At 48.6% G+C, this 13622-nt stretch overlaps 1 protein-coding gene across 5 annotated transcripts in view; it reads left to right on the forward strand.

Moving 5' to 3' along the window:
• Positions 1 to 13564, forward strand: part of tcf7 (transcription factor 7) — a 45495-nt gene extending 31931 nt beyond the window's left edge. The window contains exons 6-12 of one of the 5 annotated variants that reach the window (XM_079737968.1): positions 4163 to 4282; positions 5062 to 5224; positions 5577 to 5684; positions 6902 to 6946; positions 9009 to 9057; positions 9796 to 9868; positions 11820 to 13564. In XM_079737968.1, coding sequence (XP_079594094.1) covers positions 4163 to 4282; positions 5062 to 5224; positions 5577 to 5684; positions 6902 to 6946; positions 9009 to 9057; positions 9796 to 9868; positions 11820 to 12171 — 910 coding nt within the window. In that variant the 3' untranslated portion in view covers positions 12172 to 13564. Of the gene's footprint in view, positions 1 to 1549; positions 1640 to 4162; positions 4283 to 5061; positions 5225 to 5576; positions 5685 to 6901; positions 6947 to 9008; positions 9058 to 9795; positions 9869 to 11796 lie in introns of all 5 variants that reach the window. The other 4 variants (XM_079737964.1, XM_079737965.1, XM_079737966.1 and 1 more) reach the window with 4 other exon arrangements.
• Positions 13565 to 13622: the final 58 nt, after the last annotated feature.

Below are 13622 nucleotides of genomic sequence, written 5' to 3' on the forward strand. Positions count from 1 at the left end.
CCATCCCCCCCTCGGCAAGCTGTATCACTGGACAGGCCAGTGGCCAGTGGCCAGGGGAAAATAGCTACAAAAAAACAACAACTGTAACCAACAAGTGATAGATTGATAGACACACTTTGGCTGGAATATGATAATGAGCCTGGCATCAGAAGAAGCCGTCCCGTTTTATTTGATTTGTATCCCCCTGCTGTCAGGGATTGACACGTTCACATCTTTTACATTCCCAACATATGGCAGGGAAATTCAGGGCAAGTTTATTAAGAGATGAAAACTTGGAATCGAAAAAACGACATGTATACACATGCAAGCATACGAACATGAGTGACGGTATGGTGGGGGTTTGGTAGCCTCCCCGCGTCTGGAAGGGACACTGCTGGGCCATGCGGATTAACACATGAATGGGGTCCTACAGAGAGGACCCCATGGTCCATGGGACCCTGCCCACCGTCGCGGCTGGCTGGAGGGGAAGAAGGGGTCTCTGGGAGATGGGGGGATACAACGTTTAGATGTCTTTAAGGTTTCTCTGTTGTCCTTACTTTAGCTTTAGATTTCTCTAGGCTTCTCTATGTTGTCCTAGCTTAAGTGTGAGATGTCTCTGGGTTTCTCTATGTTTTCCTAACTTAAGTGTGAGATGTCTCTGGGTTTCTCTATGTTTTCCTAACTTAAGTGTTAGAGGTCTCTAGGATTCTCTATGTTGTCCTTACTTTAGATTTCTCTAGGTTTCTCTATGTTGTCATAACTTAAGCTTTAGTTGTCTCTATGTAGTAGTATGTTAGTAAGTAGTAGTAGTAAGTAGTAAGTATGTTTTCCTTACTTTAGCATCTTTGCAATATCAATGAACATTTTCCATGCTAAAATCTGCTGAATTGAAATTAAATTGAATTGTGTATTGTTGTTGACGTATGTGTGGAGCTTAAGTGTTGCACAAGTGATTTGTATAGCAGGGTCAGGTGAATTAAAGTAAAATTGTGTGTGTGTGTGTGTGTGTGTGTGTGTGTGTGTGTGTGTGTGTGTGTGTGTGTGTGTGTCCATGCATGTCAGCGTAAAATAATCAGAAGCAGCTGTGAGTGTGGTGATCAAGCAGATGTCTTCTACATATGAAAGACCTCTGTTTGCACATCCTATCACACACTACCCTGTGTGTGTGTGTGTGTGTGTGTGTGTGTGTGTGTGTGTGTGTGTGTGTGTGTGTGTGTGTGTGTGTGTGTGTGTGTGTGTGTGTGTGTGTGTGTGAGTGAGTTTCTGTACAGTGACTCTTAGATGGAGTTGAAGGTGAATCTAAATCATATGCAACGGTAGTCTGTGTGTGACATAGACTTTGCTCTCAATCTGTTGAAAACAAGCATGCACAGATTTGGCCTGACTCTTGTTAGGTTCTAAGTGTCAGTGGCAGAAGGGAAATAAGTGGCACAAAAAGGGACCCAGGACCCAGAAGTGACATCAATGTACCAACCGTGGCTGTGTACCCCTTCCATCCCCTACCTCCCACCGACCTCCCCCACCTCCCCCACTCCTCCCTCTTTCCTCCCTCTCGGCTGTGCGGTGGCAGGCAGGGCCAGCCGGTCTACCCCGGCCTGCCTTCCTGTGGCTTCAGGCAGACCTACTCCAGCAGCCTGTCAGCCTCCTCTTCCTACCCCAGGTACCGTAACCCCCTCCCAGCCCAGGTACCGTACCCCCCGGCCCGGCCCAGGTACCGTAAATCCCGGTCCGGGTACCTTAACCCCCGGCCCTGGTATCGTAACCCCCCCCCCCCCGGCCCAACCAGGGGTGGGCCGCGGCTCCACAAGGCTTTCACGCTATCTCTCCTCCCCTCTCCCGCCCTCTCCCCCTTCCTTCCCCTGCTTCCTGCGCATTCAAATTGGAAGAACTGCCGATGTTGTCATCTTTGTTGCTGGCCAATTTTTTTGTTGTCGTCAATGTTTTGTTTTACTATACTAAACATGCTTCATGCACTATATGCTGTTGTTAGTTGCTTTGGAACAATCCCTTGGAGTTAAAGCCTTCGTGACGGCCTCAGTGTGACAGCTGTGAGGCATATGCCGGCCTATTTGGTGTGCTTCTATAGCAGAAGAGCCCAAGTCCAGGAGCTACTGTCTGCACACTCTGCTGCTGCTGCTGCTGCACAGCACAGAGAGGCCCCCAGGATTCTGCTGCTAGCTCCATGCTCCATGTTGTGTGTTGCATTCAAACGCATCCATACACACACACACACACACACACACACAGACAGGAGCACAGAAACACACCCACACCGATTACCTCACACCAGGCTTTCACTCTGTAAAATAATCCCTGGGTTTTCAGTGTCTATTTAAAAAGTAGATCTCTGTTGTTCGGAACCAGACTCCAATCTCAAACCTGTGTGTGTGCGTGTGTGTGAGTGTGTGGTTGTCTAAAATATGAATGATTTCTGTGTTTCCATTCTGTAAATGAAGAGACGATAATCAGACACAATAACAAACAAACAGTCACGCATGTGGCCACCAGAAATCTGAGAGGCGTGTTTGGTGGTAATTTGTGTGTTTTATATAAAAATTGTGTTGCATAGGACGAGATTGAGCATAGTACAGTGATCAACAATATAAGAGAACAGCCCTAAATATATTCCTTTTCTTTTGAGGCATGGTAAATGTTCCATGACCCTTAAACGACTGTAAGCTCAATGTGCCTTACCCTCAAGCAAACACTTTAAACAAATCATTTTTATTTGTTTTTGATTTAGATGTTTTTATATTAGTGGAGAGAAATTTATTATGTCTCTCCGCCAGGACTGTCACCATGTGAAGACCACATCTCAAACAGCATATTGATTTGAAAACAAAAGCAAAAAACATAATTTGCTGCTAGTTAATTATTTGATCTGGGTCTGCACATCAAAGCAAATGCAGAAAATAACATAAAGTGCAGGTTTCTTTTGTTGGAGTTTTTTTTCTTCATTTCTGGGAAGAGACTTAGAAAAGATGCAAAACCGCCACAATGGCCTCCCACGGTTCACATCTGTGCCCGTTCTCTGCACCTCCCTCCCCACTGTGTGATCTGGCAGAGAAACCTGATAACCAACATGGCCGCCCGCCAACTCACAACCCAGCTGAACCGGTTGGATGTGGATCCAGTTTAAAAGTCATTAAATATGAGATTCACCCACTTCTTTAGACCACGGGGATTCAAATGATCTAGGGTACGGGAAGGGATTTGGGGGCTTTCTTGCGCTCTTAAGCAGAGAAATGGCGTTAACCTTCTTCAATTGTGAAGCCTGCTACAAAGACGCTCCTGATGTTTCCCTTCCATCGGGGCTAGGTCGCCCTCTAGTGTCAATAACAAGCCTCTACGTTGCATTAAGTTTGCATACGTCTATTTGATCGGATAATTAAAATAACTATGAAGGTTTCAGATTACAGCTGCATGTGCATTCATTATGAAAGGGTCCAAGTTGAGCGGCAGCTGAACTCGTAGCCCAGTGAAGGATGCATCCCGTGAGGAGCGAGAGCAGGTTTCTATAAATACAGTAAGCGGAGAGGCTTAGCTGCAGCCGAGCCATGCGGGCCTCCGGTTCCGGGTCCTTTAGCCTGCGCCCAGCGCACGACTACCCAAGGAGAAGTTATAATCAAACGAAGGGTTGGAGGCAAATTGGGTACAGATGCTTTCTGTTGACCGGCTGGAAACCTCTCGCTCTCTCTCTTTCTCTCTCTCTCTCTCTCTCTCTCTCTCTTTTCCTTTACTCTCTGCCCTCTGACCAGAGCTTGATCTTCAACCAGCAGCTCGCCACAGTACATTAAAGTCCCTGACCTCGTGGCCCCACGGCCCGCTTCCAGGCTTACCGCTTTGCCCCGAGAACACACCATGTGACCCGCTTCATGCGCTTGTGTCTGATGTCGCTTGCAGCCACAAACAAGCGACATGGAACTTTGAGCTAGCTATGTTTATTTTTCATCCTCTCTCTCTCTCTCTCTCTCCCCTCCCTCTCTCTCCCTGTCTCTTCTCTCTCTCTCTCTCTCTCTCTCACACAAATTTCCTCTCTCTTTCTTTATCTGTCTCTCTTTCTCTCCTTCCCTCTCTGTCTCCTTTCCTCTCTCTCTTCCTCTATCCCTCTTTTCCTCTCTCTTTCCTTTCCTCTCTCTCTTCCTCTCTCTATCCTTGCCTCTCTCTCTCTGTCTCCCTCCAGGTTCCCTCACTCTCTGATGCTGGGTCCATCGGGGATGCACCCCACAGGGATCCCCCACCCGGCCATTGTGCCCCCCTCAGCCAAACAGGAGCATGACCATTATGACAGGGGCATGTACGCGTGAGTACAGTCCCATCGCTGCTAATCTCTTTCTTTCATCTCTTCTTATGTCTTTTTCAAAGCTTTGCTTTCCTCCTCTTTTTTTCCTACTCTTCTCTGATGGTATCTCCTCTGTCTCCCAAGGAAGGCTTTCCATCCCTCTCTCCTCTCCTCTGCTCTCCTCTCCTCCTCTCTTCTTCTCTCCGCTGATGGTATCTCCTCTGGTGCGTCTGGAAGGCTTTCCATCTCTCTCTCCTCTCCACTCCTCTCCTCTCCTCCTCTCTCCTTCTCTCCTCTGACGGTATCTCCTCTGGTGCGTCTGGAAGGCTTTCCATCTCTCTCTCCTCTCCACTCCTCTCCTCTCCTCCTCTCTCCTTCTCTCCTCTGACGGTATCTCCTCTGGTGCGTCTGGAAGGCTTTCCATCTCTCTCTCCTCTCCACTCCTCTCCTCTCCTCCTCTCTCCTTCTCTCCTCTGACGGTATCTCCTCTGATTGTATCTACTCTGACGGTCCCTCCCTTGACAGTATGTCCTCTGACGGTATGTCCTCTGACGAAATCTCCTCTGACGGTATCTCCTCTGACGGTATGTCCTCTGACGGTATATCCTCTGACGATATCTCCTCTGACGGTATGTCCTCTGACGATATCTCCTCTGACGGTATCTCCTCTGATTGTATCTACTCTGACGGTCTCTCCCTTGACGGTATGTCCTCTGACGGTATCGCCTCTGACGGCCTGTCCTCTGACGGTATGTCCTCTGACGGTATCTCCTCTGACGGTATCTCCCATGGTCCCTCAGGAAGCCCCAGGGCGAGGCCAAGAGGGAGAAGGAGCCCAAGAAGCCGGTCATCAAGAAGCCCCTGAACGCCTTCATGCTCTACATGAAGGAGATGAGGGCAAAGGTCATCGCCGAGTGCACATTAAAGGAGAGCGCCGCCATCAACCAGATCCTGGGGAGGAGGGTAAGGGGGTTTAACACACACACACACACACACACACACACACACACACACGCACGCACACGAACACGCACACATGCACATACACATATGCACACACATCTAGAATACCCTCAACAAAGACACACAAGCGGACTCATATACAGATCAAGCGTTCAAATCTGTTGAAATCTTGCAAATTCTCTATGGACTACATCAAGGCTTACACTCTAATGTCATTTCAAGTGTCAAGTGAGATCCAAAAGCTTAATGATGGTGTGTGTGTGTGTGTGTGTGTGTGTGTGTGTGTGTGTGTGTGTGTGTGTGTCGTGTGTCGTGTGTCGTGTGTCGTGTCCTTCTCCTTCTCTGTCTCCAGTGGCATGCGCTGACCCGTGATGAGCAGGCCAAGTACTATGAGCTGGCCAGGAAAGAAAGACAACTGCACATGCAGCTCTACCCCAGCTGGTCAGCCCGGGACAACTACGTAAGAGCCCTGTTCGCCCGGCCCCTGCCCCCCCCCACCCACCACCGCCACCCCTGCTGCTGCCTGGGCGTCCTGCTGACAGCAGCGCAGGCCCAGGGCAGCCAGGGTCAAAGGGGCCCCTATTTGAAGCCCAGGTGGGATGTTGAAAAGCAACGACAAGCTTCGTACCCTGTAGTGACGTCACAAGTGGAGGCGTCCCCCCGGACGCAGTGTGACGGCTAGATCAGCCTACCAGTAGGTGCAGCCCACCGGCTGGTAGGCTGATCCGTCTGGACATCATCTGGGTGGACTCTTCCACTTGTGGTGTCTCCACAGGGTACGTGGCTTGTGATGGCTTGTAATGCATCGTACCTGGTGGTAAAATGGGGGGTCTTTTACAAGTCAGCCCAAGTTAAGACCCTTATTTAGAAGTGTGATGGTTGGCATTCTTGTTTTTAATGACATCATTATGGTCTGGGGTCCTTCTTGGACCCTAGCTCTTGAACCATGTTAGCCCCTCCCCCAGCGTAGCAGGGGGGAAACGAGGGAGGAACGCCTGTGGCTACGCTCACTAAGGAAAAAAGGCTAAAACGTTCCCCCGGCCGTCAGATCAGAAAGATGGGTTAGCCTGCACACATGACTCCGAGGGGGAGACAACAGAAACAGCGTTAGGCTAGATGGTGTTGTATGAAGAGTCCCATCCGGGGGCAGCAGCAGTCACGTTTAAACCCAGGAGCTCACTCTGCTTAGCCCCTTCAGCGCACCCCCATAAACAGAGCTCCTCTCTATGATGATGCTTAGCTAGGGGCCCAGTCTCTTCATTGATGGATCCACTGTGTTGTGGGAGGGGGGGGGGGGGGGGGTACGGTGAGAGAGCCAGGCGTGTCATGCGAACGGTGATGTATGTTGTGTCTTCTGTGAGGTCAGGATCTGTAATGTAACTGTGTAACTCGTAACTGTAAGTGTTTGTAAACCGTGGATTAGCTTTGGGACGAGTCTCTGCGCATGGCGGGCTCCTCGTGTCCCAATGAAATGTAATAACTAAACAGAACTCGTCTGGGAAGCGGACTAAACCCGACCAGTCGCTTAGTGTTTCAACTCTGTGTTTTGATAGGTCAGTAAGGCACAGGCCGAAGGCCGCCCTTTTTTTTTCATCTCCCAGAATGCCCCTTTTTTCTTTTTCTATTTTTTTTTGCTGTGTGCCTCTGACTTGTCAGTTTGCTGTTGCGTTCTTGCAGGAGGCAGGCCGTAGCGGGGGCGCTGGGGGAAACACTAAAGATTGGGTAGGGAATCGTCTTCACGGCTGATTTCTACCTCTGGGCATCTTGCATGTTTGAATGGGGCGGGGGGAGCGGTGAGGGCTGCGGAGAGATGCACGATGAATGGCAGGGGGGGGGGGGGGGGTCTTGTGGTTGCCCATCTAGCGCCCACGGAAGCTTCTGGGCTGTTTGGGTTTCTTTTAAGCGCCTGTGCGTCGGGTGTGTCCATCTGTCCCTGGACCCGGGCGGGTCTGGCGGGGGGCTGATGCGGAGGGCCGGCGTGTGCATGTGCTAAAGACACGTCTGAGGAGCTTAGCTTAGGGCCGCCGGCGTATGGCCGCTGCACCACACTCTCTTCTCTCACATGATTGGTTGATCCCCCCCCCCGTTCTACTAACCCCCAGGCATGGCTGGGCCGCGTCTCTCCAGGTGGAACGCCTACTCTACTCTTCGGGGGGGCCAGGGTTTTTCCTCGTCTCTTTTTCCTGGATTTTTCTGTCTTTGCTTAATCTGCATTTAGGATCAGGAAGATGACTTGAAATGCCCTGTCTGGGAAACAAAGCGACCCTCTGCTTGTTATGAACTTCTATTTTAAGATACACGTAAACATATGCATCAAATGACAAGGTACTGGCGGCTTTATCATAAGTAACTATTTCAAAGTAAGAGCCACCCCTGTCACCCCTGAATTGTCTCCACATCTTTTGATCATAGAAAAAACGCAGAAAATAACTTTCTAAGGGATGCATATTGTACAGGTTACACCTGTGCATGTTTTCTCTGTCTGTTTTAGTGTGTGTGTGTATGTGTGTGTGTGTGTGTGTGTGTGTGTGTGTGTGTGTGTGTGTGGGGGTAGGTCTTCAAAACGCTGATAATCTTTGATTAATCTAAGCAAAAAATGCGTCACTCACGCACTACCGACCCACACTCAAAAAACCGACACATACCAAGACATAACACACAAACACAAACACACCCACACAGACATACAGCTTCCTATCCTTCCCCACTTCGAAACCCCCCCGCAACCCAATGTGAACGTAATACAGGGAGTGACATAGATGGCTCACACACATGTACGCATATCTGCAATACCTCTATACAGATGGAGGTTTCCACCCCTCGTTCCCACACTTACTCACACCCACACCCACACACACACACACACACACACACACACACACACACACACACACACACACACACACGCCCAGCAACTCAGAAGGCTGCAGTTGCAAGAGAGAGAGCTCAACCACAGAGACAGCGCAGCCATGGCAGGGTATAAATGTTGTGGCGTAGGCGTCAGTTGTCTTTACCCACTTCCTCCTCTGCAGACACAAGAAGCGCAGCCCTCTTCTCTCCTCTCCTACGTCAGGGCCTGCCTGGTGGTGTTGTTTACATCACACTTCATGGCTGGATGACACATTAGATGCAATATATACTTTATAACACCACACAGGAAATAAGGGTTTCACAGCAGAAAGCCCAGGACTGTAATCATAGAAGTTAAGAGAGAGAGGATTAATAAAAAGTTCATGTGAGGCAAGGGCACCTTTTATTAGATGTACTACTGTTTACTCTTGTTAAAACTAGTGTTATTCTTTTGGTTCACACCTCCTCAGGTCAGCTTTATTGTTTCGATCGCCAAATGGTTCCACTTTTTAAAGGTCCCATGACATGCCATGCTTGTAACTGCTAATCACACCACACCTGGTGGCATTTCATGGGACCTTTAATACGTAGAGCACTTTGTGGCTTTGAATACTAAATACTATACTAATAATTCAGCCTTCGACAGGCATTCAAACTTGAATATCAAAGAGGTTTCCTCATTCCCCTTTGGAAGAAGCCCTGCCCTGTTATATCAGGGTGCATGTGGTCATATGAGTACCTTTAGAGGTACACCTGTATTGGATTTCAGGGAGGGATTCATCCAGATTTATTGAGGTTGACTGGTGGTGACTGGTGGTTTAAGCGTTATGGTGTTGGCTGCCTTTTCCTTCCTAACAAGTCTTTGTCTTTGTGTGTGGTACGTTGTCTCTGTGGAGGTCTGATGCAGGCCATTCTGTCTGCTTTCTTCCAACAGGGCAAGAAGAAGAGAAGAAAAAGGGAGAAGCAACAGGATTCCAATACAGGTACAAAATCTCCCTCTTCCTATGGCTCCCCTTCGTTTTTCTCTTCCTCCTAATTTTTTAAACCAAGAAACAGAATCCGAATCCAACAGCTTCCACGTCCCTTTGCAGAGGGACCTTTGCCTGCCTCCCATTCCTTTTAAATAAAGACTGCTCAGCTGGGGCTGTGACACATTGAACTATGAAAAGGTGCAACCTACTTGTGATGTCACCAATTGTACCTGTAAATGCCCATCATTACCATTGATTTAAGGTACAGAATCTTCCGATATATATACCAGGCGACATTTAGAAACCTCTACTAACTGCGTTTGAAAGCATGATGGCTGCTCAAGGTCTCTCCGTCTCTCTCCTCGGACCAGAGACCTATCACAACACAGAGGTAGTCTGCTGCACTGTTTCCATGTGCCGCCCTTTGCCCACTAACAGTTTGACACATGTGCTGCCTTTTGATTGATAGCTTTGTCAACGCTTTTGTCCTGAAAACGAAGCTTTCTCTTTCTTCCTTGTTCCTCTCTTTCTCTCTCTCTCTCCCTCACTCACCTTCTCTCTTTCACTGTTTCCCCACCTTGTGTTTGCTCTACAATTCTGCTTTTGCTCTCTCTCTGTCTCTGTCACTGGTTGTGTCTCTCCCTCTCTCTCTCTCTCTCTCTATTTATCTCTATGTCTCTCTCCCTCTCTGTCTCTCCATGTCTCTCTATGTCCCTCTCTCTCTCTCTGCATGCTGTGCCTTGCGCTCAGACCCGGGCTCTCCTAAGAAATGCCGGGCTCGCTTCGGCCTCAACCAACAAACGGACTGGTGTGGTCCCTGCAGGTGTGTACCGGAAACCCTGTCCGCACCGCCACCACCTGAGTCGCTCCGACCTCCTTCCACCTCCACTCCTTTACTCCCGTCCCTTCATCCGTCCATCAGTCCATCTCTCTGACCCTGTGTGCATGTCTCACCACTAACAACACGTCTCTGGTCTCCCTGCAGTGGGATACTGTTTAAAGGATTCACGTTACAAGCGGAAGGGGGGGAATGAAGCGGCCATTAGCTGAACAGGGCTGTAGCTGGCCCCTCTTCTAAGAAAAGCCTGGTCTTGATCTCTCGAACCCCGGCAAAACAGTTCAGTGTCATGTCGACGTGGTGGAGGGAGGCGGACTGAATCAATGAACATCTGTACCATATGAAGACTTCATCTGATCTATCGAGTTACCGTGGATTTAATCTCTGTTTTTGATTCACATGGGACCCTTCCTAGCTAGCAGCCAAACTCTAGTCCGTGTTAGGCCGTATATATTTCATACTATACTTCATACTTAACTCTTTTTGTGTACATGTTGTGTCGTGTTTATCTAATACATTGCCACACTCCGCACCGGACCTAGTACAGCGTAGAGTTGACCAAAGAACAGCTCCAGATCATCGTAGAAGAGACCCACACTGGATCCGTCTGCAACCTTTATACAATCACTATGTTCTTTGAACTGTGGGTGTTGGTCTGATAATACAGAAACAAACATGATCATTTTTATTCACTTTGGTTTTACTTTTGGTCAAGTACAATCTTCAGCTTACGAAGATAGTAAACCCACCTAAGCATTGAACTTATTTAGAGATATACTATCAAATATAAAGCGATAAACTATAAAGCAGATAAGATGTAGCATGTTGGTTACATTACCGTACAGTATGAAGTCTCCCCAGCCGGAGACTAAGGCTCTGACTCTACAGGAAGTGATGGTGTGAACGACACCGTATCTTCTGACCACGTCATGGAAACCACCGGCGCCCCGCGCACGTGTGTTATAACAAAAAGAGACAGGAGGGTGAACACTAAACACACACACACTCCTACGCACTGCCGATGTGAGCCGAGTTCTCAAACCCATCTGTCCTCCACTTTCTCTATTCATGTGGTGCAAGAAGGCGAAGCTGCTTCTGACATTTAGAACAAACTTTCTATTTTGCACTGGCTTCCTCTCGCTCTCTCTCTCTCTCTCTCTCTCTCTCTCTCTCTCTCTCTCTCTCTCTCTCTTTCTCCCTCTCTCTCTCTCTCTCTCTCTCTCTCTCTCTCTCTCTCTTTCTCCCTCTCTCTCTCTCTCTCTCTCTGCATCTCTCTCTCTCTCTCTCTCTCTCTCTCTGCATCTCTCTGCATCTCTCTCTCTCTCTCTCTCTCTCTGCATCTCTCTGCATCTCTCTCTCTCTCTGCCATGTCGCCTGTCCTTGTGGCGAGCATCAGTGAGTCACATTTCACTCTGCTATCCATAATGAGATCCTGCTCACTGCTTTGTAGCTGATAAATGCATTCTCGGCATGTGCAGAATTCCTACTGTGTTTTAGAGATCCACCGTGTGATTCCTACGCCTGCAGAGTAAGAGATGTCAATCAAAGTGACCCGGACTAGATGTGGACAGAGCCAGGACATAGGAGAGCACTTTCAAGAACGACTAATCATGACAAAATGACATTTCATCTTTATTCAGCGACATTGTTTCCATTGCAACATTGACTCCATTTCCCATTGATTCCGGTCTCCCATAAAGCACTTGAAGGTTGAACAAGGTGTATTAACACTGAGTACAAATCAAATCGCATTCATACGTTCTGATCGATCTATCAACCTGTGGTGCAGTGTTGAACCCGCGTTGAACCTGTGTGTGTGTGTGTTTGTGTCTGTAATGCGTGTGTGTGTGTGTGTGTGTGTACTCTGCAGTGACCCCCTTGGTGACCCCTCTTACGTCCGCATCTATTCACAGATAACTCTCTTGACTGTTCCTAGGAGGAAGAAGAAGTGCATTCGCTACCTTCAGGGAGGAGGCTGCCCCAGCCCCACTTCCTCCGATGGCAGCGCTCTAGACTCTCCTCCCCCCCAGTCTGCCCCCCCCTCCCCGCTCTCCTCTCCGGCCCGCCCCCGCCAGGCTCCGCCCCCGCCCCTCCCCCCCTCTCCATCGGACCCCGCCCCCGCCCGCCGCGCACGCACAGAACTGTCCCCCGCCAAGAGGCCCCAAGGGCACACGCACGTGCCCCACGTGCACACGCACGCCCACGGCTACGTGCACTCTTCCTCCTCAGCGGCCATCGCCAAGGCAACTGGACTCTCTCTCCGCGTTTTGACGGAGTCTCAGATGTGAGATGTGAAACCCAATGGGGCCCTCGTCTCTCCTCCCCCCCACAACCTCTCTCCACTCACTCACACCTCTCTCACCCCTGACCCCTCACTCAACCCCCTTCACACCTCAGCCCTTACTCCCCCCCCCTCCCCCCCTCCCTCCTTCCCCTCACCCCTCTCTCACCTCTCCCGCCCCCCTCCCTCACCACCTCAGTCACACTACCCCTTGCGCTCCGTAACACCCGTCAGCTATGTACGCCGTGTCCCCCCTGCCGGCCGCGGTGCCGTGGGGCCTGGCACTACACCTCGGCCCACGGCAGGTGGGGGGGGCTTCCCACCCTGAGACTGTGGTTCTGATGAACCAAAGAAAGAGCTTACTCCACTTCGACGTAGAATCTCCACCCGGTGATGTAGACCCAAGTCTACTCCCCAACCCTGACTATTTTTTACGAACCAGTCCACAGTACTGGGCTCCTGGCCTGACGACCATGACAATCAGTTGTTTCCATTGCAACGACACCTTGACTTCTCTTTCTCACATGTACCCGTCCTGGAATTCTTGTATGTGTATTTAAGTGTCGCCTTGGCCGGTTTTAACATATTTATATGAAATCACGATGGCAGTTTAGTGTCACGGTCAAGAGGCTTCAGACCGATTAAAACATGGGTTTGCATTTTCACCCCCTCCATTTGTTTGTATTTTAAATCGCTCAAGGCACTTCCAGACGCCAGTATCTTAATATAGCAGCCATTTTAAGAAATGTTCAAGGTTTTTTTTAACTTCACATTGATGTTTTATTATTGCTGTGTGAAAAAACGTATTTTGGCTTCTCCTTATGACTGAACCTTCTGCAGCTCTGTAAACTAAGACCAAATTGGTACTATTTTGTGTTGTAAAGTTGTTTTTTTTATATACATTTTGGAGTTCCCTATTATAAAACTTTTATATGTTTTATGTATAAAATTGTAAAATAAAAAAAAATCTGTTTTAGTTTTAGTTTACACCGTTTCTTTAAGCAATACATTCATGTGTGTTTGTTTCCACAAGAAACTCCTTTAGAGCATCCGTTTACATTAAGTTGTACTGTGCCACCGAAGCAGCATTTGAACAAGTATTATGTTATTCTCTCAAAGTGTGCATGTTCCAACTATGGTTTGCCAAATATACATGTACAGAAAAATCCAAAGCTTTAATTTACTGTTCCGCTTGCAACATCAAACTTGTTATTTATACAGCAAGACTGCGCTCCTTATTTTGTTCCACCAGAGGGAGCCAATGTGTCTGAATTACTGCCTCCTTTTTTCGCCAAACCGTGCAGCCAAGCAACTGCTGTTGTGATGACTCATATATTGAACAACTCTGCCGCATATGTAATACTTTTTGGTTGATGTATTAAAAAAATGCGTCATGTTGATTTGTGTCATAGTTTAAATTATCGATTCATTTCAAAATACTTTTATTTTGAGAATGAT

This window comes from Pollachius pollachius (genome assembly GCF_949987615.1).
Source record: "Pollachius pollachius genome assembly, chromosome: 6".
Classification (NCBI taxonomy): domain Eukaryota; kingdom Metazoa; phylum Chordata; class Actinopteri; order Gadiformes; family Gadidae; genus Pollachius; species Pollachius pollachius.